Source organism: Lutra lutra, chromosome 15, assembly GCF_902655055.1.
Source record: "Lutra lutra chromosome 15, mLutLut1.2, whole genome shotgun sequence".
NCBI lineage: Eukaryota > Metazoa > Chordata > Mammalia > Carnivora > Mustelidae > Lutra > Lutra lutra.
Window position 1 is genome coordinate 66,000,180 of NC_062292.1, and position 26,724 is coordinate 66,026,903.

Consider the following 26,724-nt stretch of genomic DNA (forward strand, 5'->3'; position numbering starts at 1 on the left):
AGAGACGGGAGGGGGGGTTGGATTTGGAGGCTTGGTCACGCACCCACCCAGGAAAATTCCCGAGGATGTTCCGGCCCGCGCCTGGGCGCCTCCTGCACTCTCCCAGTTACCTCCAAGCCCAGAGTCGAGCAGAAACGGTGTAGGGGAGCCAGGTTAGAGCACGTCTGTACAACGCGGGAAGGCTGTGTGGGGATTCAGACAGATGGAAGGGACCCTTCAAGTCTCCCCAGCTTTCACTTGGGTTGGAGAGAGAAACTCATTTTTGGGTGCGTGGCATCCCGGGCAGAGGGTGAGTTTGTTGGTGGCAGTCGAGGATCTTGCCCTTACAGAGAGGGCTTATCCTCTGTCCTTCCAACCACTACCCAGACCTGGAGAAAAACCTTCCAGGACTATGACTATGGGCAGGGCATGGGGCTGTGGTGTGAAAGGTGGAAGGAAAGACCCGTTTCAGGAGCTGGGGTTCAAAGGGGGAAAAATCCATAGGATTCTAAGTGGAAGGTAAGTCAGATCAGGCCCCTCCCCTCAAAGTGCCTCAACCCCCTTGACTTCTTGGGTTTTAGTTCCCTGTATGCATCCCACACAGACACACAGAGAAGACTCAGCATAGAAGCCAGGGGAAAGAAAACCCATTTGGGTAAGGGAGTGAGTCATTAATCCTGATTCCACATTCGGAAAACAAGGATAGAGGGAGGAGCCCAGAGGAGGGAGGGTCTGAGAGAGGGCACACAGGTGTGTGGTGCAGACACAGACGGGGAGGCAGCCCCACGTGGACCCGTGCTATTCCGTGCTTGCACCTAGCAAGGATGTAGGTTCCAACAGATGGAGACACACAGATGCACACACACATACACACACGTGCACGCTCACACACACAGGGATTTGTGTCCTGCTGAGAAACAAACCTCGGGGAGATGATTCCTAAGAAGTGGCTTTTGGAATTATCTTGATATGTTCCCTGGACAAAGTGAGGCCCCCTGGGATGCTTCTCTGCCTGATCTCCAAGCAAAGCCAACAGCTGTCAGGGAGATAGTAGTCGGAGAGGAAGGCTAGACAAGTCAGACAGGGCGGGGGCCATGCTCTCGGCTCTTCTCTCTTCTCTGGTTTTCTCTCTCCGGTTTTTATTCCTGTTTCCTTTGCTTTCCCGAGCAGTTTCTCTTCTTCCTTCATCTCTTCTGGTTTCTCAGGCGCCCTGCTCCCCTCATACTCAGGCGAATCTCCTCCCCTTTGAGACGGCAATAACCTCACACCTCTGGAGAACATCTCTGCGCCCTGAGGAAGTTTGTATGTCATTCACTTTCTCCCCAGGCCGGCTAGAGAAACAGATGCCTGCAGCAAGGTCTGGCCTGAAATGCCTTTCTCTCCATTCTCCTTCCTCTCCTCTACGTCCCCGGATAAAATAAGAAACCACAGCTTCATTAAAGCAGCGTAGACTTTAATTCAGGTGGACAGGCAGGAAGAGAGCTAGGACTTGCCTCCCTGGGTGTCCAGATGAGAAGGCCGTCTCAGAGGCAGGGGCAGGGGGGGCGGGGCGGCGCGTGCAGTCTGGTGGTAGGACAGGGCCAGGAGCAGGGGTGTGGCCACACAGTGCAGAATGGCCAGGGCCTCCGCCAGGTGCTGTAGCAAATCCAGAGCCTGCTGGGCCAGACATGTCCACAGGACCAAGGCCTTGGACCTCACGAGGAAGTCCAAGCCCACAGCTACCCCATGAGGCCACCAGAACACAAACCAGGCCCACAGGACATTGGCCCAGGGACACTGCCACCTGCCCTGTATTTTCATCAGCACCTTGGCTCCTAGCAAACCCAGTGGCAGCAAGGTGAAGATGGCGCAGCAGGTGATGGCATGCAACAGCGGCAGAAACCAGTGGCTCTTGCTGAATGTCAGGGAGCAGAATCCATGAGAAGTGTCAGTGGCCAGGGTGGCCGGCAGCCCCAGCAGGACAGCCATTCCCCAGAGTCCCACACCAAGCCTCAGGGTGAGGTTGGGGACCTGACCTGTGCCCATTTTGGGGCCCAGGCAGGCATGGCACCCTATCAGCAGAGCCTGGGCAAAGGCTGAGCCATACCAGACCATGTGGGCCAGGTGGCACAGAGGGGTGCCCTGGAGCTCCTTAAGCCCTGGAGCCAGGAAGGGCACCGCAATGCTGAAGAGAGTGCTGCCCACGGCCAGCTGTACTAGGAAAGGCCGTTCGGGGCACGCCTGCCAGTGGAAGAGAGGTCTGAGGAGGGCGAAGAGGACGGCTCCCCCGGCCAGGATGCCCAGGACGCTGGTGAGGATGAAGAAGGGCAAGGAGGAGTCGTCCAACAGGCTGCAGGAGCGGCAGGGGGCAGCGGCGTCCACGTTGCTGTAGTTATAGTTCAGGCCATAGGAATCATTAAAGTCATCCCAAATATCGTCTTCAAAGGTGAACTTAGTAGAGTCCTCATTCGCCACCTGGAGGACAGCCCCAGAGGGGACAGTCAGATCATCTGTTTACCCCACTCAGGAGTCCCTGGGAATAAAGGGAGCAGGAGGGGGAGACGGAGTGGAGGCCAGCCTGGAGGAGGGGATGCAGTGGGGACAGCAGGAAAGGATGTCACAGGAGCCTCGGAGCCTGGGAGGAAGAGCAGGGGAGGGGAACGGACAGTATGTGAGAGCCGGACAAGGTCAGGGCCAGGGCGCCAGGGACCTGGATGGATGAGGGACCCCGGAGACCAGAGTAAGAAGGAGGAGAAGGAAACAGAGGGAAGGGTAAGAGATGAGGGGAGAAGGAAAGAGGTGCAAAGGCCCTGAGGCAGACAGAAAGAGGTGGTGGGACAAAGAGATGGGGGACTGTGGGCCCAGTCCCACACTCACCTGGTGCTGCAGGCAGTTCCCCATGGCGCTGCTGGGCTAAGGGCAGGCAGAGAGAAGGGCTGGGAACGTCCCGTGGGTGGCTGCGGCTCCAAGATAAGTGCCAGGGGCTAATGAAGGCCATCAGTTCTGGGCAGGGCCAGGGGATAGGCAGTGGGGGGGAGCCGGGCATTCAGGAAGCCTTCGCCCCACACCCATGGCCCGCCTCAAGCTCAGGCCCAGAAGGGGCAATAGCCCGGGGCTTCCTGTTTTGAGGTTGGATTTCACTGGTGGGGACCTGCACTCAGGAAAGGAAAAAGATGGCCCGCAGATAGTGGGTGTTTTCCCGAAGGTGGAAAGGGGGGCTGAGAAGCCAGGGGGGTTTCCAGCAGGGATGGAGTCTTCGAGCACCAGGAAGGAAGAGGGGCCAGGGGTGACTTGTGAGGCAGAGATAAGAGACCTGCTGGGAAGGCAGAGGGAAGGGGCAGCTGATGACTCTCACTGAGTCTCCACCTCCTTGAACTAGATCCAGAGAAAGACAGCTCCAGGGGGACATTCGAGGGAGGGGCTGTGAGTGGTGCCTGAGGTCAGACTGGCCCCTGTTGATAGCCCTGTGCTGTGCATGCCGTCTCTGTGTGTGGCTATGTGTGTTGTGTGTCGCGAGCACATAGCCGAGGGCTAGGTGGTAGGTGGGTGTTGGTGTTTCAACGTGAGGACAGGAAGGGCCGGGGGCCAGCGGTCAAGGCTGTGTGAGGAAGCTGCTTCGGGGAGCGGCTGGGCGTTGGTCTAGCCACCTACGGGCGCCGGGAACGCATTCTCCATACCAAGCATGACGTGCTGTCTGACGAGCTAAAGCAGGCTCTGGGGGACAGTGGGGCAGCACATTCTACAATGGGACTGTCTCCCATGGGGCGCTCTCGATCATATTTGTGTTGGGGGACAGAAAGGCTCGGAACGGCCTCACTGGCGGGCCTCTCGGCGATGTGTGCAGTTCCTTACGGGGGTGGGGCTTCTGTTTCTCTCCGGCTGGCAGAGGGAAAGCATTTACTCCGCACATGCAGGCTCCTGAACCCACACCTCTGCTCCTGGCAGCCTCACCCCTCCAGGGCTTCTGCACCGTCTCTGCTCTTTCCCTGCCTTTTCTTGGGTGGGGAAACGGCTGGGACTTCGGGATGGGTGAGTCACGGGGTCTCAGGAGCTGGTTAGGCGACACTATCTCATTCCAGGAAAGCCTGGGGTGTTTCAACTCAATCTCACCAGGAAGCCCTTTTGCATTCAGGTAGGGGTGCATGGAGTCAGAGTTGGGGAGCCGAGATGCAAAGGTGGGTGCCTTACGCAGATCGCCATCCCCTTTCTTCCCAGGATGACTGCTCCGGTTTCAGGCTCAACGTGAGCGGGGCTATTCAGTAGCCCTGGGGAGGGTCTGTCCTGCTGTGGGGCCAGCTGCGTCTCTGCCGTCATTGTGTCCTTCTCCGGTACTGCCCGGCGGGGGGGCAGCGGGGAGCAGGCAGACACCCCTCCCCAACCATGCGAGAAAGCAAGGACCCTGCCGGAGGGGATGAACAGCCTGCTCTCTCTCGGAGAGCTCTGCTGTCTCTGCGCAGGGATGCCCTTGGGGGAGGGGGCCACCCCTGGGGGTTCCAGGCGCAGGGGACACCAGCAGAACCCCCCTCACACCCCGACTGGAGCAAGAGCAGCAAGAAGGAGGCAGCCGGACGACACGGATAATCCAGATATATTGAGGGTGGCCCCTCGGAGATTAGCACAGGAGAGTTAGAAAGATTATAAAGATACACGATCCCCTCCCTGCTCCCCTCCCCCCACCCACAGACAGACACACACAGCACAACAGCCCCTCCCCCCCGCCCCCGTACAAATATGGCTTCTGTGTAATATGGACAGAGTGGTTCAGCTCAAAGAGGAAAGGTCATTTTCCCAAAAGCGGGTGCTGGGAGACAGGGAGCCGACAGGCCTGGGGCCCTAGGCTGCCTTGTTGCTGTGAGGGGGGGCCCTGGCTGAGGTGGGGGGTTGCCCGTGCTGCCCAAGGGCCCTAGCCAGCGGCTGGAAGAATCACGTGGATATTACCTGAACTGAGGGGGGTGGACAGGCCTGCTGGCTGCAGCAGGGAGGACGCGCTGGAGGGAGTGAGTGGGGCCCCGCTGGGACAGGGAGGGCGAGCGACCTCATCTCCACGGCAGCGCAGGAAGACAGAAAATCAAAAGCAGGGGTGGAGATGGGAAGGAGACCGAGGCTCACTCCCAGCCCTCGCCACCCAGGGGACAGACTCTGGGGGGGAAGAAGTGACAATGGTCCTTCCAGGGTCAGTGCCGGGGAGAGGCCTGAGGGGTGCATAGCAAAGGCTGTAGCACTGACTCTGTGGCTCTGAGAAGGGAAATTGAGGCAGGGTTTGAATGCTCTGTTTTCGGGACAGATGAGATGGGCTACTGAGCAAAACACACCCTGGGACTGTTTTCTCCATGACAGATGGGCACCGAGGGCGACCTGGGACACATGGGGATGGAGCCACAGCCCAGGTGAGGTCCACAGCCCAAATCAGAACCCTCCCCGCCTGAAGCCCTCCTTTGCAAAGCGTCCCGCAGCCCCCACCCGCCTGGGCGCTCCCTCCGTCCCTCTTCCACACGCGTGCATATACACACAGATGCAAGCACAGACACGAGAACCACACACTCACAGAGTTCACATTACTCCCCTCGTTTGGGCAGGACACAGCTCAGTGCAGTGAAGCTCCTTTTAGTATTTTTGTTGTTATGTCTGCCTGGCTGCTGAGGGAACGGGAAGGGGCAGGGCAGGCAGCACAAGACGGGAGCAGCGGTTGCCGTGCGACAGTCAGGGCTCGGGTCAGAGCCAGGGGCCCGGAGCAGCGCCTCTCCCACAGCTGCTGGAGCAGTCCCCCCGGGGCCGGGCTTCATTCGTCATGGGGGGCAAGGGGTACAGGCCCCTCTCTGCCATCCTCCCCCTGCAGAACTACCCGCTCCTGGCAGGGACCTATGTCCTTCCCATGTGGGAGCCCCGGGTCCCTGCGTGGCTGCCTTCCACCTGCTGGCTCACACCTCCTGGGGACGCCCACTCACCCCTTTCCTGTCATGGTGGAGGAGGGGTGACCGGGCGGCCCGCTTCCCTGTCCGTAACTTGAGGTGCGTGACTAGCAGAGGAAAAGCCCCCTCCAGCTTCTGCTCACCACCTCCCCATTCCCCCAGGAGGCCAGGAAGCGGTGGAGGACGGAGGGCGATGGGGGAGGCCCCCACACCAGCTCGGCTTGGCTCCCGGTCCTCACCCCTCCGCTTTCGCTCTCCTCCTATACTCCAGGGTTTTGCTTTCCTCACCCCTCCAGCCTGGAGACGTATTTGATTTGGGATTGTTATAAAAATAATAATAACCCAAACGCAGAGAAGCCACGGAAAGGGCTGAGGGTAACCCTCCCTCCCCACCGCCCTCCTCCCTCCCCATTCCAAACCGAGTACAAAACCGCACCCAAAGCAGACATTCTGTACAGGGGGGTGGGGGGCTGGGGAGCAAGCGGGAGGGGCGGCCCTGGGGTCGCTCTGTACAAGTCCAGGTTGGTGATGGCCCCAGCAGTCCCCGTGGGGCCCTGGGGTGCAGGAGGTGTGCAGGCGCCTCTAGATGAAATATTCCTTCTTGTCGTCTCCGCCCGACTGCCCGCCTTCTGCGTTGATGATGGCCGTGTCTGCATCTGGGGCGTCATCAGAGCCTTTGGCCTCATGTGTCAGGTAGGTTCCTGCAGAGACAGAGAGACCCCTCCTGTCAGTTGCAGGAGCAGTTTCCACTCCTCCAAAGCCCAGCCCGCACCCCTGCCCTGCTGGCCCACGGCCCCCCTGCTCCTGCAACACTTCTCCTGCCTGGAGCTCTCTACCTCCCCACCTGACCAGGTCTGCATCTTGCTGCCAACACCCATCACCTGACCACACCTCCTGAATAGTGAATGAATGCTGCCCCTAACTAGAACCTCATTCATAAAACAAGAAAAAAAACCTGCGTGTACGTTTGTGTATGTGTGCATGCGTGTGGGTGTACGCGTGTGCCTATGTGCCTGCACGTCTGTACAAGTGTGCACGCGTACACCTGCGTGTGTACGCCTGTGTGCCCGTGTGTGGGTGTGCACACGTGCATGTCTGCCTGCACGTCTGTATGAGTGTGCACGTGTGCACTTGTGTGTACAGGTGTGTGCCAATAGGTGCATGTATGTCTGTGTGTACCTGTGCGTGTGTGTGCACGTGTGTGTGTGCACCTGTACGTGTAGCACTTGTATGTACCTCTGTGCATGTGTGCTCCCGTCTGTGTGTGTGTGCACACATGCACACCCTAGGTGGGGACAGGGAAACTGCAGGTCAGCCGTGAACAGGGAGCTGAGGTCTGGGTCAGCTGTGCAGCGGGGCTGCTGGCTGAAGTAGCACAGAGGGGAAACTCTAAGGAGTGGGCAGGCATGGAAATGGGAGAGGAGCAGAGATGCTGTGGGATGGAAGGACAAAGAGATGAGAAAGGAAGCCAGAGCAGAAAGAGATGGGAGTGGCAGAGTGGGCAGGTCTCCACTCAGCAGGAGACCCTGGGGGCAGAGTGGCAGGGCGGGGGCGGGGGGAGGGGCAGCATGGACTGAGATGGAAGGCTCCCTTTGACTTGGAGGACCACTGAGTGATGGGGCTCTACTGCAGGGTTGGTGGTGCTCAGTCATCACAGGGCTGGCTGTCTTCTTTCTTCCTCTCACCCTCCAAGGGCCAGTGGAGTCCCCAAAGGAGCATCGGGCAGCCAGCGCCCTGCTGCCTCCCTGCCTGCCACCCCCAACCCCGGCTCCCCACTGCCTCTGACCTTTGTGCCTGATCAAGTAGTGGCCCAGGAAGATGAGCAGGATCAGCAGCAGGAAGACGATGAACGCCACGATCCCGCCGATGATGGCGTGGTAGGTGCTGGAGGACGAGGGCACCGGGCTGGGGTCTGCGGGGGGGGAGCACACAGTCAGACCTGGAAGAGCCCTTGTCTTAGCACATCTCTGGCCCGGCCGTGGGCCGTCTGACCCGGCACAGGACACGGGCTGACATCCGCTGAGCGGACCGAATAGAACGGCAAAGGGGACGTGCCTGGTTTTGCACCCTTCTTTCTTACCCCTCGTCTGGAACGCAGTAATTCTCCTTAAAAATTGTGTATTCGTGAAATAGTTGACAGATCTGCTCACACTCAACCCTTTCAGCTGTGTTTCTGGCACGGAAGCTCTGGTCAAATTCATCCCGTTAACACCCATGTCGTCCCTTGTTCTCGCTCTTGCTTTTACTTTCAGGGGGATCAGACTATTCCTTCTCTCTCTCTCTCCTGTCTGCTTGCCCTTCAGAGCTGGCCTCTCTAGGGGGCCCCCAGCCTATTCCTCTTTGCCCCAAGCCCAGACAGTGAGACACCGATGAAGCTGCGAAGGGGAACTCTGACGGCGCCTCCCAGAAGACCATGAACTGAGGTCACGGTGTGAAGAGCCGTTCCGGGGTCCAACTACATCGCAGTCCTCCAGCATGCCTCCACCGGGAGGCCTCAGACTCCAGCGTCACATCCCAGCCTCGAGAGGTTTGTGGGAAAGGCAAGGACTTCCTTCATGGATGCCCCTCCCCTGCCCACACCCTGAGCTTCTTCCCATGATGGCCAATGTCTCCGCCATCTTCCTTCCACGGCAGCATCTATGGCAGGGTTGGGGAGGGGGTAGATCCTCAGAGTGCACACTGGGCCAGGCACGACGAGGACAACACCAGCCTCGTCCAAGTCCCAAATACCCGAGGAGACAGCGCCCAGGCCCAGGACAGTTCTGATGTGTCCAAAATTACATGAGCCATAGGTGTACCTGTCCCACCCACGGGAAGGCTACTGTTTTCCTACAGAGTCAGCTTGAGTCTTGATGCCTCACTGACTCCTTATATATTTTGTCTTTCCTGCCTCACGTCTCCTCGAGCTTGACTGGGCCAGCTTTTTCGTTCCTTGACTGTCTACGCCTAATTGGAAAAGAAAACATTTATGTTCTGATTTTTTATGCTCTGCTGGGGAGGGAGGGAGAGGATGGGCCTAGGGGCTCCATGATATGGTGGGGTGGGTGTGAAAGTGTTGAGTGGGAAGAAGCAGAGGGACGTCGCTCCTGTCTTTCTCCCAGGCAGTAGGTGCACACAGTCTCACATTAAAAAATCATCATCATCATCATCATCATCCTGGATAATTGTTCCAGAGGCTATGGAAAGGGAAATCCCTCAGAAAAACAGAGCTTCCCATGGCCAAAATGACCTCTGGGGTCATCAGTTGCAGATCCCTGTCTCTGCTGGAACTCCGTTTTCCCTTCCCTGTTGATAGGGTCGGGGCTGCTCTGGAGGCCCCAGGGAAGGAGCTGCAGAGCCTCCTCCCACCACCGGGTGTCAGCACTGGCTGAGGACGCAGTGAGACGGGACCGTGGGGGAGGGGGCCGGGAGACCAACCACCAACCGCAGGGGCCACGGAACTCTCTCTCACCACCCTGGTAGTCACCCTCAGAATTGGCCGGGGGAGCTCTGGGGGCTGACACTGGTCCTCGCTGCTGACATCCTACACCAGCGTTGTCTGTGGTGCTGAGGCAGCTCCCACGTGCTGAGTTCTGTCCTTGGAGTCAGAATCACCCCATCTGCACAAACACCCCGGTCCCAAGGTCTCAGGTCTCTTATCTGTCACCTCACCGACTGAACGGGCATTTCTGGTAAGGGAGCCTCTAGTGTTCCCCCGACAACGCATTTCCCCTATTCTGAGCTTGTAAGGTTTTCTGGCAGGACCCTGCTGCCACTAAGATCTTCAGAAATTCTGCCCGCTCTCCAATAAGGGGACCTCTGTGCCAGCCTGTCACTGCTCCTGAGGTTTTGTGGTCACAGCTGTGGGAAGAATTTCAGAGAAGAAGCATCACTGGTGTCTCTGGGAGATAAGGCATCAGAGAAAGTGGTCTGTGTCTCAGCATCATACCAACGGGCGTCTGCGTTCTGCCTGAACCCACCACCCTACCCTGTCTGCAGCCAGGAAGTGGCAGTGACACGCCGGTCCCATGCTGGTCACCAGAATAGCAGCCCTGAGACAGACCCGTGGAGAGGGGAACCCCCACACCGGCCCTGGCGAGACTCTGGGGCCTCTCCACACAGAGGCATAGTTTATTGCTGCCCGGGGAGAGTAGGGGTGGGAGGATGGTGTCAGGTGCACCACTAGGGCTCACCAGAGCCCACCATTCTGATGGCTTCCGTCTTGCACATTCCAGAGCAGACCTAGAGCAGACCTAGAGCCCAAGTACCACACTCCCATGGTCGGCCCTCTTGCCCTCAAGGCACAGCGAGGGCTGCTCTCAGGAGAGGGAGACACAGAGCGTGGGGTGGGCAGACAGGCGAGGAGGATGCCTGGGGAGGGCTGGGAGGGCTCACCATTCACGTTGAGCGTGTAGTATGCCTTGTAGCTGCCCATGTTGCTGGTGGCTGTGCAGCCGTATGTCCCGCTGTCGCTCTTGTTGAGGAAGGGGAAGATGAGGGCGCTCTCCTGGGTCATCTTCAGTGGGGGCACACTGCCTTCCTTCTCCCACAGGTACTGCTGGGGGCTGTAGAGGCAGAGGAATCACACATGTTTGGGAGCGAGCAGGTCAGGGGGCTAAAGGGAACAACAAAAAAATACCTGGGAGGAGGAAGTCAATGATGGTTTGACCCAGGCTCAGGGGCTACAGGGGCCCCAGGCACAAGCTGCTGAAGGGAGGGGTGACCCTTCGGGATTTGACCCCAGGATGAGGGTGGTTTCCTAACTCATGTCTGGCTGTGTCTTGGGGGTTCCCATGGGGACCTCGGGGGCAGCTGGGAAGGGCCCCTCTTCTGCTGCTTTGCAGGAGATGCAGTCTCCAGGGATGGACGGTGAAGGGCAGGGTCAGGGAAAGCGAGAGGCTAAGAACAGGAGGGAAACGGGGAGACTCTAAGGGAAGCTCAGGGTCTGAGGTGTGGAGGTGTCAGGCCAGGAAGCCGATCTTCTTACACGGGATTGCCACGCCCCTCACAGTGGAGCAGCAGCTTCTGGCCCTCGCGGGGGTGCGGGGGGTCTGGCCTAATCTTCGCCGTGGGTGTGTCTGTGGAGAAGGAAATGATGTCAGTGCACCATTGCCACACCGTCCAGGAGAAGACCAAGGACCACAGTCCCGCCATCACCCCGTTGTGTATTAAGGCTTCAACTCCTACCTGTCTCAGGCGTGGGCAGGGCTGGGGACACAGACCTCCAGCCCCAATCTCTCACGAGCAAAATCCATGGTTACTACTCAGTGTGCACGGGATTTGCATCGCAACCCCGTAGAGGTAGGATTTCTGAAGCTCTGTCTGTGGTGGACACCGAAGGGGTGTCCTAACAGAGAGCCGAGAAAGGCCCCTGGTTCACCTGGGCCTGGCACAGAAGTGGGACTTCATGCACATTTCTGATGGAGCAGTGAACTTGACCTGGGTCGTTTCCTGAGCTCACAATCTCCGCACCCTCTCTCCTCTGCTCCTAGGGAACAGCCTGCGAACGCCGAGTATCATTTTCAGGGTCAGAGCAAAAGTGAAGGGAGAGTTTCCCAACAACAAGAGATGGGGGTCATATTTAGGCTGCAGAGATGTGCTCTGGGAAGAAAGGATGGCGTCTGCCACGGGCACCAGAGGGCTTCTAGGAGGCTAGGGCCAGATGGCTGCTTAAATACAGCCAGAGGCTGGTTTAGAACAACAGATAAAGGGGCCGAGCTTCCCCTGCGGACAGAGCCAACCTTAACCACCTGCTTATGAACATGTTTCCATCAAATCAAACAGGACAAAGAGAATCAGGCCAGGTGAGAATACAGGGGCCCCACCCCCATCGAAACCTCTAGCACCTTGCCTGGAGTCTCACGCTTGTTAACTGACTGCTGATCACCATTGGGCCTCGAGAGTCAGCGCCAGAGGATCTAGTACCCGGCAGGGAAGTCTGTGGGGTTCGGACATGGGAGGGGGGACCAGGGCCTGAAGGAAGGATCCCAAGGCCAGGGGCCCCGCATGCATAACCGATCAGCAGAGAAACACCTTAGGGTGATTGAGAACTCTGAAGTCTGCTGAGTTCTTTCCTCGGTGTCTTCCCCTTGACCCTCATGCTAATCGGTGAAGCACGCAGCGGCCCCTGGGAGAGGGCAAACTTTGGTCAAAGAGGCATAACCAGTCAGCAGCAGTCCCACCCACAGGAATCCGGGCCGTCTGCAGCCAAATGGAAAGGGACACCCCCGGAAACCTGCCTCACGTTCAGCTTTCAGCAAGGGGTCTAGCGATTTTAAAGGGCACCAGAGTCAGTCCTGGATCTTCCATAAAAAAGAAGGTTAAGCAGTTGAGTTATTTGAGGATAATGACAAGCCTCTAGAGATGTTAGGACAAGAAATGCATTGTTTTATGATTCTCTGTATTCTGTCTTTGCACTTTTTCTTTTTTCTTGGTCCCACACTCAGAAAATTTATAGTTTCTCATGAGAGGGTGAAAGTTTCCTGTCTATACTCAAGGCAGAGTCCACAGAGAAATGAGGACCCTTGGAAAGGCTTGGAGTAGGGACTGTGACAGTGGTCATTGTAGGTCAGAAACCCGAGAACCCTCCGGTTTTGGGGGCTGGGGCAGACGATGAGGACCACAGGGAAAATCTGGAATCCTGAAATCACAGTGTGTTGGTCTAGGAAGAAGCCTTAGTGATCACCAGGTTCATCTTCTCTTAGAGGAAAGAAAGAGTCCAGCTCACTGGATGAAGCCATTTCCTTAAGCTGGCACAGCCCCCAGCGGTGGGGGGCAAGGGGAAGGGGAGACCAGCCCTGCGTCTTCTAATTCCCGGCTTGTTACAGTCACTGCCAGAGCTCACAATCTAGCGGTACATCCCTGGCCTAGCTCAGGACTTGGTAAACTTGCCCTGGGGCCAAATCCTGCCAGCTGTGTGTTTTTGTAAATAAAGCTTTATGGGAACACAGCCACACTAATGTGCTGACATACAGTTTATGGCTATTTTCCTGCAGCAACAGCAGAATTAAGTTGTTGAGACAGAGACCGTGTGACCCCCCCAAAGCCTCAAATACTTGCTATTGGGCCCTCTCCCAAGAAGCTTGCTGACCCTCAGCCTGGTGTGTCACCTGTGGACTCATCGCTTATCTGCGTGAGGTGCTACACGTAGCCACGCGTGCTCTCGTCCCCTACCCCCATTTCATACCTGACCCTTCTTCACCCACAAGCCCACCACATACATAGAACTTCAATGCGTTGGGAAGTGGATCTGTCAGCTCCCTTTAGAGACTCATGGTTCACAGAGCACACGATGTCCGCCCCGTCGTCCTCCCGGGAAACCTGGAATGTCACTGAGCTGCTCACGGTGAAGGTTTTACCATTGGGGTCTTCCTGAACGCGGGTTGGTTCTCCTGGAGTACAGAACAGACACGTCCACGCGCATACACACAGACACAGTGTGAGCCCTAACATACAGACACAGTGTGGGCCCACGGCAGGCATACAGATGGCGAGTCTCCACTTAGACAAACTTAGAAAGTTGTGAAATGGTGATGTACACACAGGGAGAATGTGGGCCCTAACATACACACTCACACACACACACACACACACACACACACACAAGTGTGCACAAAACACCTGTCCTTCTCCTACACCATGCTGATGCGTGCACACACAGACATGTACCCCTCTCTTCCTCACCCATCCTACCCTCTCCCCCTGAGCCCCAAAGCAGGGAAAACTTACCGTGGAGCTCTTGGTCGCCCTTCCGCCAGGTGAGCTGGGCTGCAGGTTTGCTTCCAGAAGACTGACAGTTTAGGGTGGTTGTCTCCTTTTCCCGTAATGATGACTTGTAGCCAGTAATGATGGGCTTCTGTGGGATTCCTGCCATGGAGGGGGGACGGACAAGATAGGAAAGAGAGGCACCATGAGGTGACCTCAACTCTACCTGCAGAGATGGCCTCTCAGGGACTCAGGATGCATGAGTCCTACTTCGGGTTAGAATGGGTAGAAGACTAGAGAAATCATCTTTTTCTCCCATCTCCTCCCTAAGAACCCACAGGGAAGATCTAGTACGTAGTCCGGCACCCCATAGCACCACTGGCTGGCTACAGAAAGGATGTAAAGCCCAGGGGAGCACGGAAGGAAACTGAAATACAGGACCCAGCTGAGAGCACATAAGCAGCAGGAGGGTACTTGGACCTTAGAATCAACAACTGCAAAGACTTCTCGTGTTTCCCTCATACAGTCTTAGGAGGTACGCAGAATAGACGTCAGCATCTTTTTTATCATAGTTTAGGAAATTCAGGCTCAGAGGGAGTAAGAGATTCCTCCCAGAGCACACGGTAAGTAGAGCAGAAAGGATCAGAACCCCGTACTCTGCATTTTGTTCCATTGCAAAGGAAGCACAAACTGAAGTTTCCCCAAATGCTCAGAGACTCGCTGGGCCTCTGACTGCCTCAGGGGCTCACCTAAGAGCTGTGTTTGCAAAGTGGCATGCTGCGGAGCCCCTGGGGTTAGGGAGCCTCACCGAGAACAGTGACGAGGGACTTGGCCGTCCTCACGGGCATGGTGAAGATGGAGCAGGTGTACTCGCCCTCGTCCGCCAGGGCCACGTTGCTGATGCTGATGCTGAGCTCATGGGGAGTGGATCTAACCAGCTGGATCCGATTATCACGAAGGGCTGGGGACATTGGGAGAACGGGGAGCAGGGCTTTTACTGGCACTTTTCACGGTCATCTTCCAGTTCCAGGCCAGCGTCTTTGGGAGAAGGGCTCCAGCATGGTTTGGGGCAGGGGAACTCCTCCTGAGTTTGAGCCCTCTTTACGCCGTCACATTCCTGAGCCACTGGGCAGGCACAGTGGCCTCAGGGACACTCAGAAAAGTAGGCCTGAATCTTGTGGGGGTGCCTTGTGAAGTACTTGGGGCAACACTTGACACCAGCTAAGTCTTAGGGCTGCTTTGAGGTTCGCCCCCGGAGGACGGAGCTGTAACACCATGGTTTCTCTGGAGTGTGCAGATGAGCCCCTGGCTTGTTGCCTCCTCAAACAGCACACCTTCCAGGTGCCCAGCCTTCGCACCCCAGGCACATGCTGCCCTGGGCTCCGCGGATCCCCGCCCCAGTCCACAGCTCCCCTGGAGAGAGGAGACCTGTGGCAGTACCTCTCTTCTCTCCAAAGTAGAGAGTCTGCTGGGCAGGGTTGGACCACTGCAGAGACGAGTCCTCGTGGTCCTTCACTTGGCACTTGAGCACCACTGTCCCTCCGGCCACCACGGTCTCATCCGACGTCCAGGGCTGGCTATCTGCAGGAGCGCAAGAGGGTCAGCGCCCTGAGGAAGCCCGGCCCCTCCACCCGCTTCTGGGCCAAAGCGTGCCTCATCTAACCCAGATGGTCCAAGGCGCCCGTGTCTGTGTTCTCTTAAGGCATCTTGGGAGAAGGAGCAGAGGTGGTGGGGAAGGGGAGACAGACCTTATTTCCTCTTGTTTGCAATACACAGAAAAACAGTCATTTGTTGAATGTTTGCTGAGTGGAGGGGAACACAGGCGTCCCGATCTACACAGAGCACCGCACATGCAACTCTCCTGAGAGGCGCTGCCGTTCACTTTGAAAGCACGCACACGCACCTGTCAGTCTACGCTCCGCCTCCCTGCCTCCGCCTGCCTCTACGAGCAAGGACGGGAGAGGCGCTTGAGACCAGTAATCCCCAAACTAAAAATGAGGAGAAGGCCAAGCCAGCCCTGGGTCCCACATTCATTTACATAAGAGGGAGCTGATAAAACTGTGGAATAAGGAACCAAAAAGATTCAAAAAAAAAAAAGAAGAAGAAGAAGAAAGAAAGAAAAGCTGAAACATTTTGGCATAGACTTTACTTCCTCCCACAATAACTTCCCTTCATCATCAGCTGACACTCTTTTGGTACCAGGACAACAGTCTTCTCAACACACCAACCCAAATCACCCCCCTCCTGTTATTTTAAAGGATTAAACTTTTCCCTGCCATGCGATGGAAATACTTTCTCACCCTTCTCTTCTTAACCAAATTAAACAAACAAAGGACAGGCAAGGTATCCTAGGGAGGGGCCCTCTAGTTGGCCTGGTCGGGAGCCCTCCCCCTCGACATTGTTCCGTGTTCCCCACAGCATGGCTTCTGCTCCCCATGCTCAGTCCCTCGTCTCTGGGACTGACTTTCTGTGACCTGAGAGCAGCAGCCTCTGCGGGACTAAAATCCACAACACCCTCCAGCTGGTTCTGAAGCATCTTCACCATCCCTCCGGTGGGGCTAAGCTAGTGCAGCAGCATTATTCTCTTAATTGGAAGCCAAGAAACTTACTTCCTGCATTCCCTAATTGAGTAGTTTTAAATAGTCCCCATTCTCCCCCTGGCACTGACCTTACCCCTGCCCTCTCTGTTATTCCTTTCCTCCCTGGTCACCAGAGCTCCGTTTCCAAGAAATACATAATGGATGCTCCTAGCGGAGAAGGGGCTCCAAGGAGAGAAGGTGGCATGTGCTGGGCTTGGTAAGAAGCATGGGTGCTTTGGGGTGTCCGTCTCCACGTGGGAGCACAAAGTCTGGCCGCTGGTTTTGGTGTTTAGAATAATAACAGAACTGAGGGGGAGCTTAGGGATCATGGAATCCAATTCCCTCATTTTATAGATGTAGACAATGAGGCCATGGACATGAATGATTGCCTACGATCGTTCTGCTAACCAGGGACTCCCATGGGGACCGCGCCCCTGTTCTTCGACTCTCAATGCAGTGGCCTTTTCATGGGAATGTTCCTCAAGTAACTGCCTGGCTTGAAAATTTAAATGGTGACTTCAAGATTAGTGAGCCAGAGATGGAGCTGGCTGAATAAACTGGGACATGATTTATCCCTGAAGCATCTGAACGAAAGGTTTGGGAAACCTGTCATTTACCGCTCACCCTATACCAAGTTTTGACAAGCGATCGATCCCCTTATCTGTGGGTCTCTTTGAAGAATTCTACCTCGATTGTGTCTTCCAGAACCTCTTTATTCTGAGTAATACCCTCCTCCTGGAGTCATTTTACTTTGGGGGGAAAAAGGTGGAGGGGATAGAGAGGTTCTATACTGGAGTAGGGAAGAGGTGTGGGTACGAGAGAAGTTGGTGGTGTGGAACTAAGGACTAAGATGTCAGATGGAGCTGCGTGGTAATGAGGGGTGTGAGCACACAGGGCAGAGGCAACATGAGCGGGAGATGATGTGAGGATGGTGGAGGGGACCGAGGGACATTGAGATGAGGGGCCTGGATTCTCACCTTGACTGGCCAGCATGTCAGGGCTGCTCCAGACTGTGGAGCTGATGGCCTCGCCGAGTGGAGCCAGAGTTCCCAGCTCCAAATCCTGCTCCTGCCAGTAGCCTGGGGAGAGAATCTCCATCAAGGATGAGCCCTACATATTTGCTGCTATGGTCTGGGACACTTTGGTGGTTGGGGGCGGGGAGAGGGCAGGCCCTTAGTGAAAAGCAGGTTTGCCAGGATCCCTAAGAGAAGTGGGTTTCTCACAACGGGGAGAGATTTAATGAGAGTCCCGTAGAAGGAAGTGAGCTCTTCCTCCGAAGGCGGGATAAAAGGAGGATGCTAAGTTTTACCAGTCAGTCATACAACGTCAGAGCCAGAAGAGACCTTAAAGGTCCTCTGGTCCGGTTCTCCCACTTTACAGATGAGGACAATGGAACGAACCTACAGAGGTTAAAAGTCACTTTGGTGAAAGTCATCTCAGTAAAGGAAAGATAAAGGAATATTTTTCATTCTTTATCCAGGATCCTTTCCGCTACACCATATTATCTACTAAAATAACAACAGATCTAACCGTTAGATTACTCTTGATTAGTTTACTCTTAACCCTTTTCGTAGACCTGTGGAATAAACGCGCTGGTTCCTGTTTTGCAGCGTGGAAGCAGGCTGCAGGGACTTGCCCAAGGTCATACAAACGGAAGAGCGAAGACTGGAAATGTAAGCCTGATCCCAAGTGCAGAGCTCTGCTGCTTTCCAGCTGAGGCCCCTACGACTTCCTGCAGGCCTGGGAGCCCCCGCGGCCACCTGCTAGCGCGCAGCTGGGACTCTCGGGGGCACCCGGGCCGCTGCCCGCTTGATCCCCCCCGCCCCCGCTCTGCTCCTTGCCCGCTACAGCCAACTCCGGGGCCTGAGTCACCGCTAGTCTTCCGGCCGGCGGCCCCTGCAGCCGCCGCACACACGCCGCACGCGCCAGGGACCGGCTCCCCGGCTCCACCTGAAGACGCGGGGGACAAAGAGAGCCGCCCCGAGAGTCGGCCAAAGTCTCCCGCCGCAGGCCCAGAACTAGCCAATCACCGGCGCAAGGCTCAGTGACGTCATCGGCTGCCGAGCAGAGTCCGGAGCCGCCGCGCGTCCCGGGCCGGGAGTCGCGGGAACTTGGCCCGCAGACCCGCGGGCGCGCGGGAAACGGACAGGCCAGCGCTGCCCCCGCGGTGCTAGGCAGGGTCGGGGATGCGGGCCAGGGGTGCGAGATCAGACTGAAAGGTGGGCCTGAAGATAGGGAGCGGGACGAGGGGGGCATTGCGGAATTCGAATGAAGGGGAGACGGGGCAGGTGGGGGTGGGGAGCAGGGGAAGGGAGGGGAGAGGCGGAGAAAGAGGGCTAGGGCCTGAGAGCGCCTCCAAGGGTCAGCGGCCTCCAGGGGCCCTCACACACACCCTCCAGGAGATTCGAGAAAACATCTCCAAGAGGAGAAGCACCAATGCCCAAATGGGGAGGAGAGTAGAGACGAGACAGCGGAGCACCTGCACCCCGTGGAGAGAAGCAGGCGGCAAAGTGTTGGTGAAGGGAGGCAAGAAGGCTGAGGCTGCCCGGAGAGGTGGCCAGTGCTGGCACGGGGTGGGCGGGGGGCTCTCAGACCCTGCAGTGCCCCCCACCCCACCCCACCCTGCGCCAGGCCCTTGCCCGCTGCCTTCCGCAGACTTAAAGGCTGGAGGCAACCTGACGCTGGTGAGTGTTTGATCTTTTCCAGGTTGTGTATTTGTGGGTGCTTGGACAGAGGGGGTGGAAAGGCAGATTGGGGTGCTAGAGGGACAAGGAGAAGCCAGAGAGGAGTCAGTGCTCAGATGCCCACCCCCAGTCCTGGTGCTGTGTGCAGTGGGCACAGAACAGGCCTTTGCTCAGGTGAGCGGAGGGAATAGCCATCTGAAACTTTGGCACAGGACTTTTCAGTTTGCAGGGCGGATCTTCAGCCACCGGTTCACTGGCTGACAAAACGACCTTGAGAGACGGGCAGCCAAACAATCGCTTTTTAGAGATGAGGTTGAGAGAGGTCCCGTGGCTTACCTAGAGGCACACAAACAGCGCACCTCTCAAGAATCTCCTTTCTCTCTCCCCGGGGGCTCTCAAAGCTTTTCCAGCAGCTCCTTTCTCTTTCGTGTGGCATTTCTGCCCATTGTGCCACTGTCCACTTGTTTGCTGATCAGTTTCCCTATCTAAACTCTGAGCTGGTGAAGAGCAGAGGCCTGACCTTATTCAGCTTCGTAGCTTCAGCTCTTAGGGCAGATCGGGTTCCTGGTGCATTAAATTGGCTCTGGTCACTCACTCAGACACACCTGGTGCTGTGCTGGGTCCACTGGCAGTCATGCAGGGGATGGATATGCCCAACCGCAGCACGGATTTCGTCTCCACTCTCCTGCTCCTTCTCTCCTCTGTGCTTTTTGCTGCCTTCCCTCGGTGTTCTCCCCTATTTCTATTTTTTTTGACTCTCCCCTCCTCCCGGCTTTCGTTGGCATTTTCTCCCCCTCTGTAGGATGAATATGGGACATGGGAAGGTAGGCCATTCAAACCACATTGAATGGTGCAGATGAGGGGACTGATAATTAAAACGGATACTCTCCAATAAATGGTCTACATTGTCTGTAGATTTCCAGGGAACTCAGTCTGGTTTGTAGCGTTTTAAGAAGCCGGTGAACATATAACTGTGTATGTGTGTATGTTTTTATTTTTTCCTTTCCCTGCTGCAGTGATATTTCTCCCTCTAGTTCTGAAAACTACTTATGATCTCATGTCTTCTCTTGAGAACTGTTAGTATGCCTGAAAGTTTCCTCACTGTTCTTATAACATTGTGCACCTGTAATGATAAATTCAGAATGGCTCCCAGCAGTGGACAAGGGATTATAATGCTATTAACAGAAACATGGATAAGTAGCAGAAATTATGACCGGGGTTGCAAAGGCCTTGTGACTTTGGGTTCAGATTGTGCTGTTCATTTATGACATTAGCGTAGATTCCTTCCGTGCACTCCAACTGCAAGGGAAAGCTCAGGAGCCCTCTGAAAGGGTGGCATCGGACACTTCTGCAGTGGACACAGTTGACCTTCTGCTCAGGCAGGACACTGGAGGGCAGTGCAGTCTGGACCACAGAGCCCCTTGTGTGTGGGTGTCGTGGGGGGTGGGGGGGATGAAATCAGGCTAATCATAGGGAAAAGCAGTGAAGAGATTCTATTCAAATGGGCCTTGTGGTCTTTCTGCTTCTGAGGCTTCACTGAATCCCATGGTCTGCATATAATACTCAAATGTGTTGGGCTGGCCTTCGAGATCCTGGGCAGTCTGATGCCATTGTGATTTCCAGCTTTGTTTTTCCTTTATCCTACCCGTATCCCAGACATGATGCCAGTCTGAGTTTTGTATAAACCCTTGGCTTTCCTGCCTACATTCCCTTTCCTACCATAACCCTGCTGATAATGCCCTCCACCCATCTTCATACATCTAAGCCCCACCAGTGCTTAAAGCCTACCCTCTGTGGCACTGCCTCTGAGAAGTCTTCCTTAATTGTCCCAGATGGAACTAGCTTCTGGTTTCTCTGAGTTGCAACACTTGATCTACTTTTCTTAAGCTGTGCATTGCTCTGTGTGGTACAGGAAGTTTGGCTTCCCTCCTAACTATAAAGATTCCACAGGTGGGGTTGATATCTGATTCATCTCTGTATCCACCATTGACTCTAATGCAGCAGACTGCACATGGGAGGGGCATAATAATACATATTTAATAAATTAATCCAAGATGCTGAGCGTCTTCTGTTGTGAGAACTCGGCTCAGCCTCTGCCAGTTGAGAGGGACCAGCAAACCAAACAGGAGGAGGAAGAAATAGGACACAGGAGAGGGTAGACCATCCTGAGGCTGAAGCTCTAGGAGCTACAACAGGGTGGGGATCGATATTTATTGATCACCTTGTGTGCGTCAAAGCCCAAGTTAGGTGCTCTGTAATCATTATCCAGAACAGGTATTATCATGCACACGTTAAGGATGAGTTGGCGAGGACTCGGAAAAGTTAAGTAATTCATCCACGTGATGTAGCCAGTAAGTGTTGGGATGGGACAGTCGTCAAACTTAGACCCCTCTGACCTCAGAGCCCAGACTTCATGCACATCTCTGCTGCACTGTCTCCCTCTGTGTGTGTGTGTGTGTGTGTGTGTGTGTGTGTGTGTAGGAGGGAGAACAGGGTTTCTAGGGGTCAAGATTCTTTCCTGCATTGCTGCTGGGGTGGCTCACGAAACAATATTCACAGGCTCATCTGTAAAATGATCAATGTAACAATGTAGCAAGTTGGGAATGGGGGCTTGTGTGGTGATGGGACGGCTTACACTCGCCGAATTTCCTTGTTAATTGGATTTCTTCATGTGGCTTCATCTATACCTCTGGGGGATACTTCATTTACCCCCAAGAGCTTTACAATGGGGGACTTTTCCGTTAACCAAGCAGCAGATGCGTGTAGTTAAAACCAACAGAATCCTCTCACATTTTCATGGGACTCCAGTGTCTGGGCTGAAAATCAAAAGAGTGTCTTGTTTGCCTTCAGTTGCCTTGGGGGTTTCTTAATTCCTGGTTTATTTATCCGCGGGTTCTAGTATCTTTAGGACTCCTGGCATTTTAAAGGACAAAGTAGCCTTTTCCCCCACCCATGTCCTTCTGATGCATTGTTCACATTAAGACTAGCAGAGGTGGGAACTGGGGACTGAGCAGCGCGCCCTTGAAGTGCAGTGCTACCTGTGACTTAGGTTTTCACTCATAACACATGTCCTCACAAAGAGTAAGCGCTCAATAAATATTTATTGAATAAATAAATGAGCGACGCCAATGAATGGCAATGTAGAATGTCTCCTGTCTGAGGGATGCTAGGAGGGACGCCTGAGAGAATGTGCCAGTATGAGTCCCGATTGCTCGGTTCATGTCTTCCCTGCCCTGTCTGTTCTGGGAATCTATGGTGCGTTGCCCTAAGGCCCGTGAACAGGGTCACAGGTGGGATGGAGGGACAGGGACGACGCGCTCCCAGGTCACCACTGCCGGCCTTGCAGACACCTGGGTCCAGAGCTTCGCTTTCCTGACTAGAGAAAACCAGCTCCCTGAGTAGGAGTTGATGATGATGGTGATGGCAATGGTGATGTGATGAGTCAGCATTTCTAACTCCACAGTTAAAAATATTCTTCATCCCAGCCTACTTGTTATTCCTCACGACTACCATGACAGGTGGGTGGAGGAGTGTTATCTCCAAGGGAAAAACACACTGGGGGCTGTGGCCCAAAATACTGAAGGGACCCACTTTTAGGTTCATTTACCCACACCCTTTACAAGGTGCCCCGGCCAGGGGATCTCTCTTGGGTTCCTCTCTAACCTGAGCTACTCGTGAATCCTTGTGTACGTGTGGATCACACCCACAAGAGAATGGGTCTGGCAAAATCAGATTTAGAACTCAGTCCCTGGACCTTTGCTGTGTGCCCAGAGCCTCACGTTTAACCGTGAATGTCCGATTCTCTGTCTGGAGGAAGGTGGGCCAGTCCTGTGTGGGTACTGATTTAGATGCTAACTCTGAGATCTGGGGGGAGTCCCTTTGACCTGAGAGAATTTAGAGCACAACACCCTGATCGAAAAAGAATTTGTTTCATACTTTTACACTTCCTCGTGTGCTGCTGGGAATTACGCTACTTCTGCTGATGTTACCGTGGTGGTTCTTGTCTAGGGCACTGAGGGCCTGAGTGTCGAAAAACTCTTACTTCCACTTTCTGTCCCTTTCGAACTCTGTCCTCCCCTGAGCTCTCAATCCCTCTTTCTTTCTCTCTATACTATAGTGCAGTCAGACAAAAGCTGGGGTCATGAGAGGTGGGAGTTTTGTCAATTTGGGATTTCCTGTCTTTCCAGGTATGTTTCCTGCTCTCTCTGTGGCTCCACTGGGATCGGCCTCTATCCCCGCCCAGGTTCCAGGATCGCCTAAAGGGTGACCTGGCTGAGCTCAGGGATGCTCCAGCTCATGGTTCCTGTGGGACTTGGGAGCTCAGTCACGCCCCAGCAGCCTGCCTCTGTCACTTCGGCCTCCCCTCCACTCTCTCTCTGGCAGGGCCACTGAGACCCCACTGCTCGTTTCCTCCCTCTGTTCTTTCTGTTGCCGTCTGGCTTTTCCTCCTGGAGTCTTGTTTACCTCCTTTCCCTCTGGCTCCCAGAAGCCTCTTGGGCCCAGAAGGCACAACTCTCTCAGCCTTGCTGTACTGTCCCAGGAGGCATGCAGTATATAAGTGAAAATAGACGGTAAACAGAGTGAGAAAGAGAACCTTCGCTAGAAGAAGTGCCTGTTATGCTGATTTGTCCCATGGCCTGCTGAAGCGTGGCCAAGAGGTTCAGATCTGCAGAACCAGGGATCCTATGCTAGTAGATAATCCAAGAGATTTAGGTTTGGAAGGGGCTGGTCCAGGCTTCAACAGGTTTATTACTGAATGTTGGCAGATGCCTTTTGGTTCCATCCTAAGCAGGTCATTGAAAATGAAAGGCTTTTGTTTCCTGGGCTTGGAATGGTGTGTGGCTAAGCTTTTCCAGGCTGAATGAGGAGGAGGGAATCTTTGGGTTCGTTGGCTAGCTCGCCTGTGGTGGGTGTGAGGGTGGGGTTAAGAAGAAAAGCTTATCTGTGTGTTAACCCTCTTTTCATTAAAAAAAGAGAACCAAACCAAAAAACAAAAAACCAAAAAAACTCCCCAAAACCCCAAAAGCAAACTTTGTTATTCCAAATGTTAGAAAAAAGTACCAAACTATAATATGTCATGAATAAATACATTTTGTATATTTCCTAAAACTCATCTGGTCATTTTCTACTGACCCCTAATGGCCAGAGGTAGTTAATCCTAAAATCTTTTTGATTCTCTCACACAGAGGATGGAATCGATGTCCTTTCTTACCCCCTCTTAGCAAACAATGATTCCTTTCTTCCTTCTGTTATGCCTAGTCCTCCCCAAAATATTTTCTCCTCTATCATTCTTAGAAGCATAGACTTTGAGAGGTGACACAAACCCAAAGTAACATCTGGTGCAAATCTCATTTTAAAGAAGAAAAACCAGGGCTCAGAGAGGTTGAGCCCTTGGGCAAGGTCACACAGGCAGTCAGTGGAACCCCTGGTTAGAAGCCCATCCCCAGTGGTTACTGTCATTTGGTTGCAGTCCTGTGGGGCAAGGGATTCAGAGGCTAAGTTACCAGCTGGTGTGATTTTACTTTCTGTGACATCTACCCTCTCTGCTCCCCATCTCTGTATGGTAGCGAGTCCCCCCAGGACCCTGGACCTCAAAGCAAAGAAGCCTCCTAAACACCAGGCAGGTTAGAGGTGGGATGAGATGAGGTGTGAGCTCCTGCAGCTGTGAAGAATGGCATCTTCACAGACTCAGGGCCTTACTGGCTGCTTCCACATCTCTCCAGAGAGGACACCAAGAGGCAGAAGGCACTTCCCTGCCCTTAGCTGTGAAAAGGCTGACTGAGGACAGGCTGTGTGCGCACACACGTGTGCTGGCCTCTGGCGGTGGGGAGTGGCGGGATGCAGGGCTGGCCGTGAGGAGGGGGACAGCTACAGGAGGGGAGAAAGCAGAGGAGCATGTCCTATTCTTGAGCTCAGGAGAGAGAAAAATCTGGAGGCAGAAGTGGGCTTGTGGTAGGCTGAGGGGGCCCCTCAGAGACTTAGTTAAGATTCTGAGGAGCGGAGACTGGGAAGTGGGTGGCGGAGAAGGAGGTGGGGACAGCTGTTGCTTTGATTTGCTATTGAGTCAGTGTTCTCGGTGCATTAGCGCTGGGAGGGAGCCCCAGGCTGGCCCCCACAGATACAAGCCCCTCTGTAGCCAGTACTGTCTTGTAGCAAGAACTGCATTTGGGAGGCAGAGAGGAAGGCGATCTGATCCCCAAAGAGCCCTCCCCAGGCTGAGCTTTTTCCTCACAGGACTGGGCTGTGTCCTGGGGACAAGCATCTACTGTTCTGGACTAAGAGGCTGGGAGGGGATGAGGCAGAACAAAGAGGACGCCTCGGGAGGAGCTGCTCCGGGTCTGTGCAGGGGGGCTGTCTCACCCGTTGTTGCTCAGGTAAGCCTGCAAGGCTGGGCATGACATCACTCCCTTGACAGTAGCTCTGAGCCATTTTGGGAGCGTCCATTTACCCCACCTCCTCATTCCCCTCCTACACACGCTCACGCACGCAGAAATCAGGACAGGTGGGACCCGGGGTCTGCAGGCTGATGCGGGAGTCAGGAAGCTGGGCTTTGTCTGAACTCTGAGATGTCCCCCTGAACCAGGGGCAGGTACTTCATACCCCTCCCCTAAATTTACCTTTCTGCTTTCACACGTATGGAATAGAACCGGGGAAAAATCTCCCATCTTGGAACATACATGGGAAAGGACACCTAACAGAGGCAGGGGGGAGTACACGAATGCAGAATTCCACCAGATTACTGGACACAGTATGTTTGCAGAAAAGGAGGGACTGGGAATGGGCAAGGTAGCCCGGGGCACGGGCGAGAGGTAAAGAGCGGGTTCCCTGAGGGACCCAGTCTGGGCTGCGGAGCCTCAGGCTGCTTGGGCGCACGGACGGCCTCCCTTTCTCGGCAGGCTCTTGTACTCTCCTTGGCGCGAAAGTCCTACTTTAGATACCTCAGCCCACTGGCTTGGTGTGGGGGATAACAATGATGGGAAGAGTTTTACTTGTTCGAAGTCAGGCAAGAAAGCGTTCATCTCTGCTGCTTCTAGTTTTACTATTTCCCTCCACTGCGTCACGAGAGTCAGGTGTGGCTGGGGGGTTCAAGGCAGCCGTGAGGAGCATTACATGAAGACAGATATGTTCCGCTCTGCACACCCACACTGCTCCAGGCCCCCTCCCTCAGTCCTAACAGACTTCATCTCTTCCTTTCACTTTTTTCACGTAAAAAATGTGTTTTCCAGAGGGTGGCACGTTGTCCAATTAGCCTGACTTGGCCCCTCCGGGGGCAGCTGAGCACTTCTGTGAAACAGACATATTCTTCCGTGCTACAGACTTCATGGTCCCCACAACGGGGCCTCACAGATCTCCTGTTCTTTTCTTAAACCTTCATGGAGTCCCTTCTCTGAGGAGGGTATATACTCAGTTTTTTTTTTTAAGATTTTATTTATTTATTTGACAGAGAGAGATCACAAGTAGACAAAGAGGCAGGCGGAGAGGGAGAGAGGGAAGCAGACTCCCCACTGAGCAAAGAGCCTGATGCGGGACTTGATCCCAGGACCCTGAGATCATGACCTGAGCCGAAGGCAGTGGCCTAACCCACTGAGCCACCCAGGCACCCCATACTCAGTTTTTGTTCTCCATGATGTACATATATATTCCAACCGAGTTACCCTCTTTCTCTCATTCAGCATGTGTCCCTCAACACACATCACATGCTAGAGTTTTCACTATTTGTATCTCTGTTTTTATTTGTTTCTGACACAAACACAGCTTTTCTTATGACCCAGATACAGAGCCCTTTTCCGCAGCCCATTATTAGTCAGAACCCCTTACTTCCAGAAAACCATATGGCTTAAACTCAGAGATTCTCCCCAAAGCAGAATTTAGGCTCTCTCTTCTGCTCAAAAACCCCAGGAGAGGGACAGA

General features: G+C 54.7%; 2 protein-coding genes across 3 annotated transcripts in view; both read right to left on the reverse strand.

Annotated features, from left to right (window-relative positions):
- Nucleotides 1-1,415: 1,415 nt before the first annotated feature.
- ACKR1 (atypical chemokine receptor 1 (Duffy blood group)) lies at nt 1,416-4,562 on the reverse strand. Its single transcript, XM_047704459.1, has 2 exons — nt 2,836-4,562; nt 1,416-2,433 (listed from the first exon to the last, which is right to left on the reverse strand). Exons 1-2 carry the CDS (start codon nt 2,857-2,859, stop codon nt 1,462-1,464), a joined length of 996 nt encoding a protein of 331 aa, XP_047560415.1. The 5' UTR covers nt 2,860-4,562; the 3' UTR covers nt 1,416-1,461.
- A 984-nt stretch (nt 4,563-5,546) lies between these two features.
- CADM3 (cell adhesion molecule 3) overlaps nt 5,547-26,724 on the reverse strand; it is a 29,524-nt gene continuing 8,346 nt past the window's right edge. The window contains exons 2-10 of one of the 2 annotated variants that reach the window (XM_047704457.1): nt 17,107-17,208; nt 14,991-15,131; nt 14,359-14,511; nt 13,575-13,712; nt 13,067-13,237; nt 10,834-10,924; nt 10,242-10,411; nt 7,654-7,779; nt 5,547-6,568 (exon numbers count right to left, since the gene is read on the reverse strand). In XM_047704457.1, the coding sequence (XP_047560413.1) occupies nt 6,450-6,568; nt 7,654-7,779; nt 10,242-10,411; nt 10,834-10,924; nt 13,067-13,237; nt 13,575-13,712; nt 14,359-14,511; nt 14,991-15,131; nt 17,107-17,208 (1,211 nt within the window). In that variant the 3' untranslated portion in view covers nt 5,547-6,449. The remainder of the gene's footprint in view (nt 6,569-7,653; nt 7,780-10,241; nt 10,412-10,833; nt 10,925-13,066; nt 13,238-13,574; nt 13,713-14,358; nt 14,512-14,990; nt 15,132-17,106; nt 17,209-26,724) is intronic. The other variant, XM_047704458.1, reaches the window with a different exon arrangement.

Coding starts and splice junctions, on each gene's coding strand:
- ACKR1 (XM_047704459.1), bottom strand. CDS start 2,859: ATGGGGAACTGCCTGCAGCACCAG. Junction 2,434..2,835: donor GGAACTGCCTGCAGCACCAG/GTGAGTGTGGGA, acceptor GCTGTCCTCCAG/GTGGCGAATGAGGACTCTAC.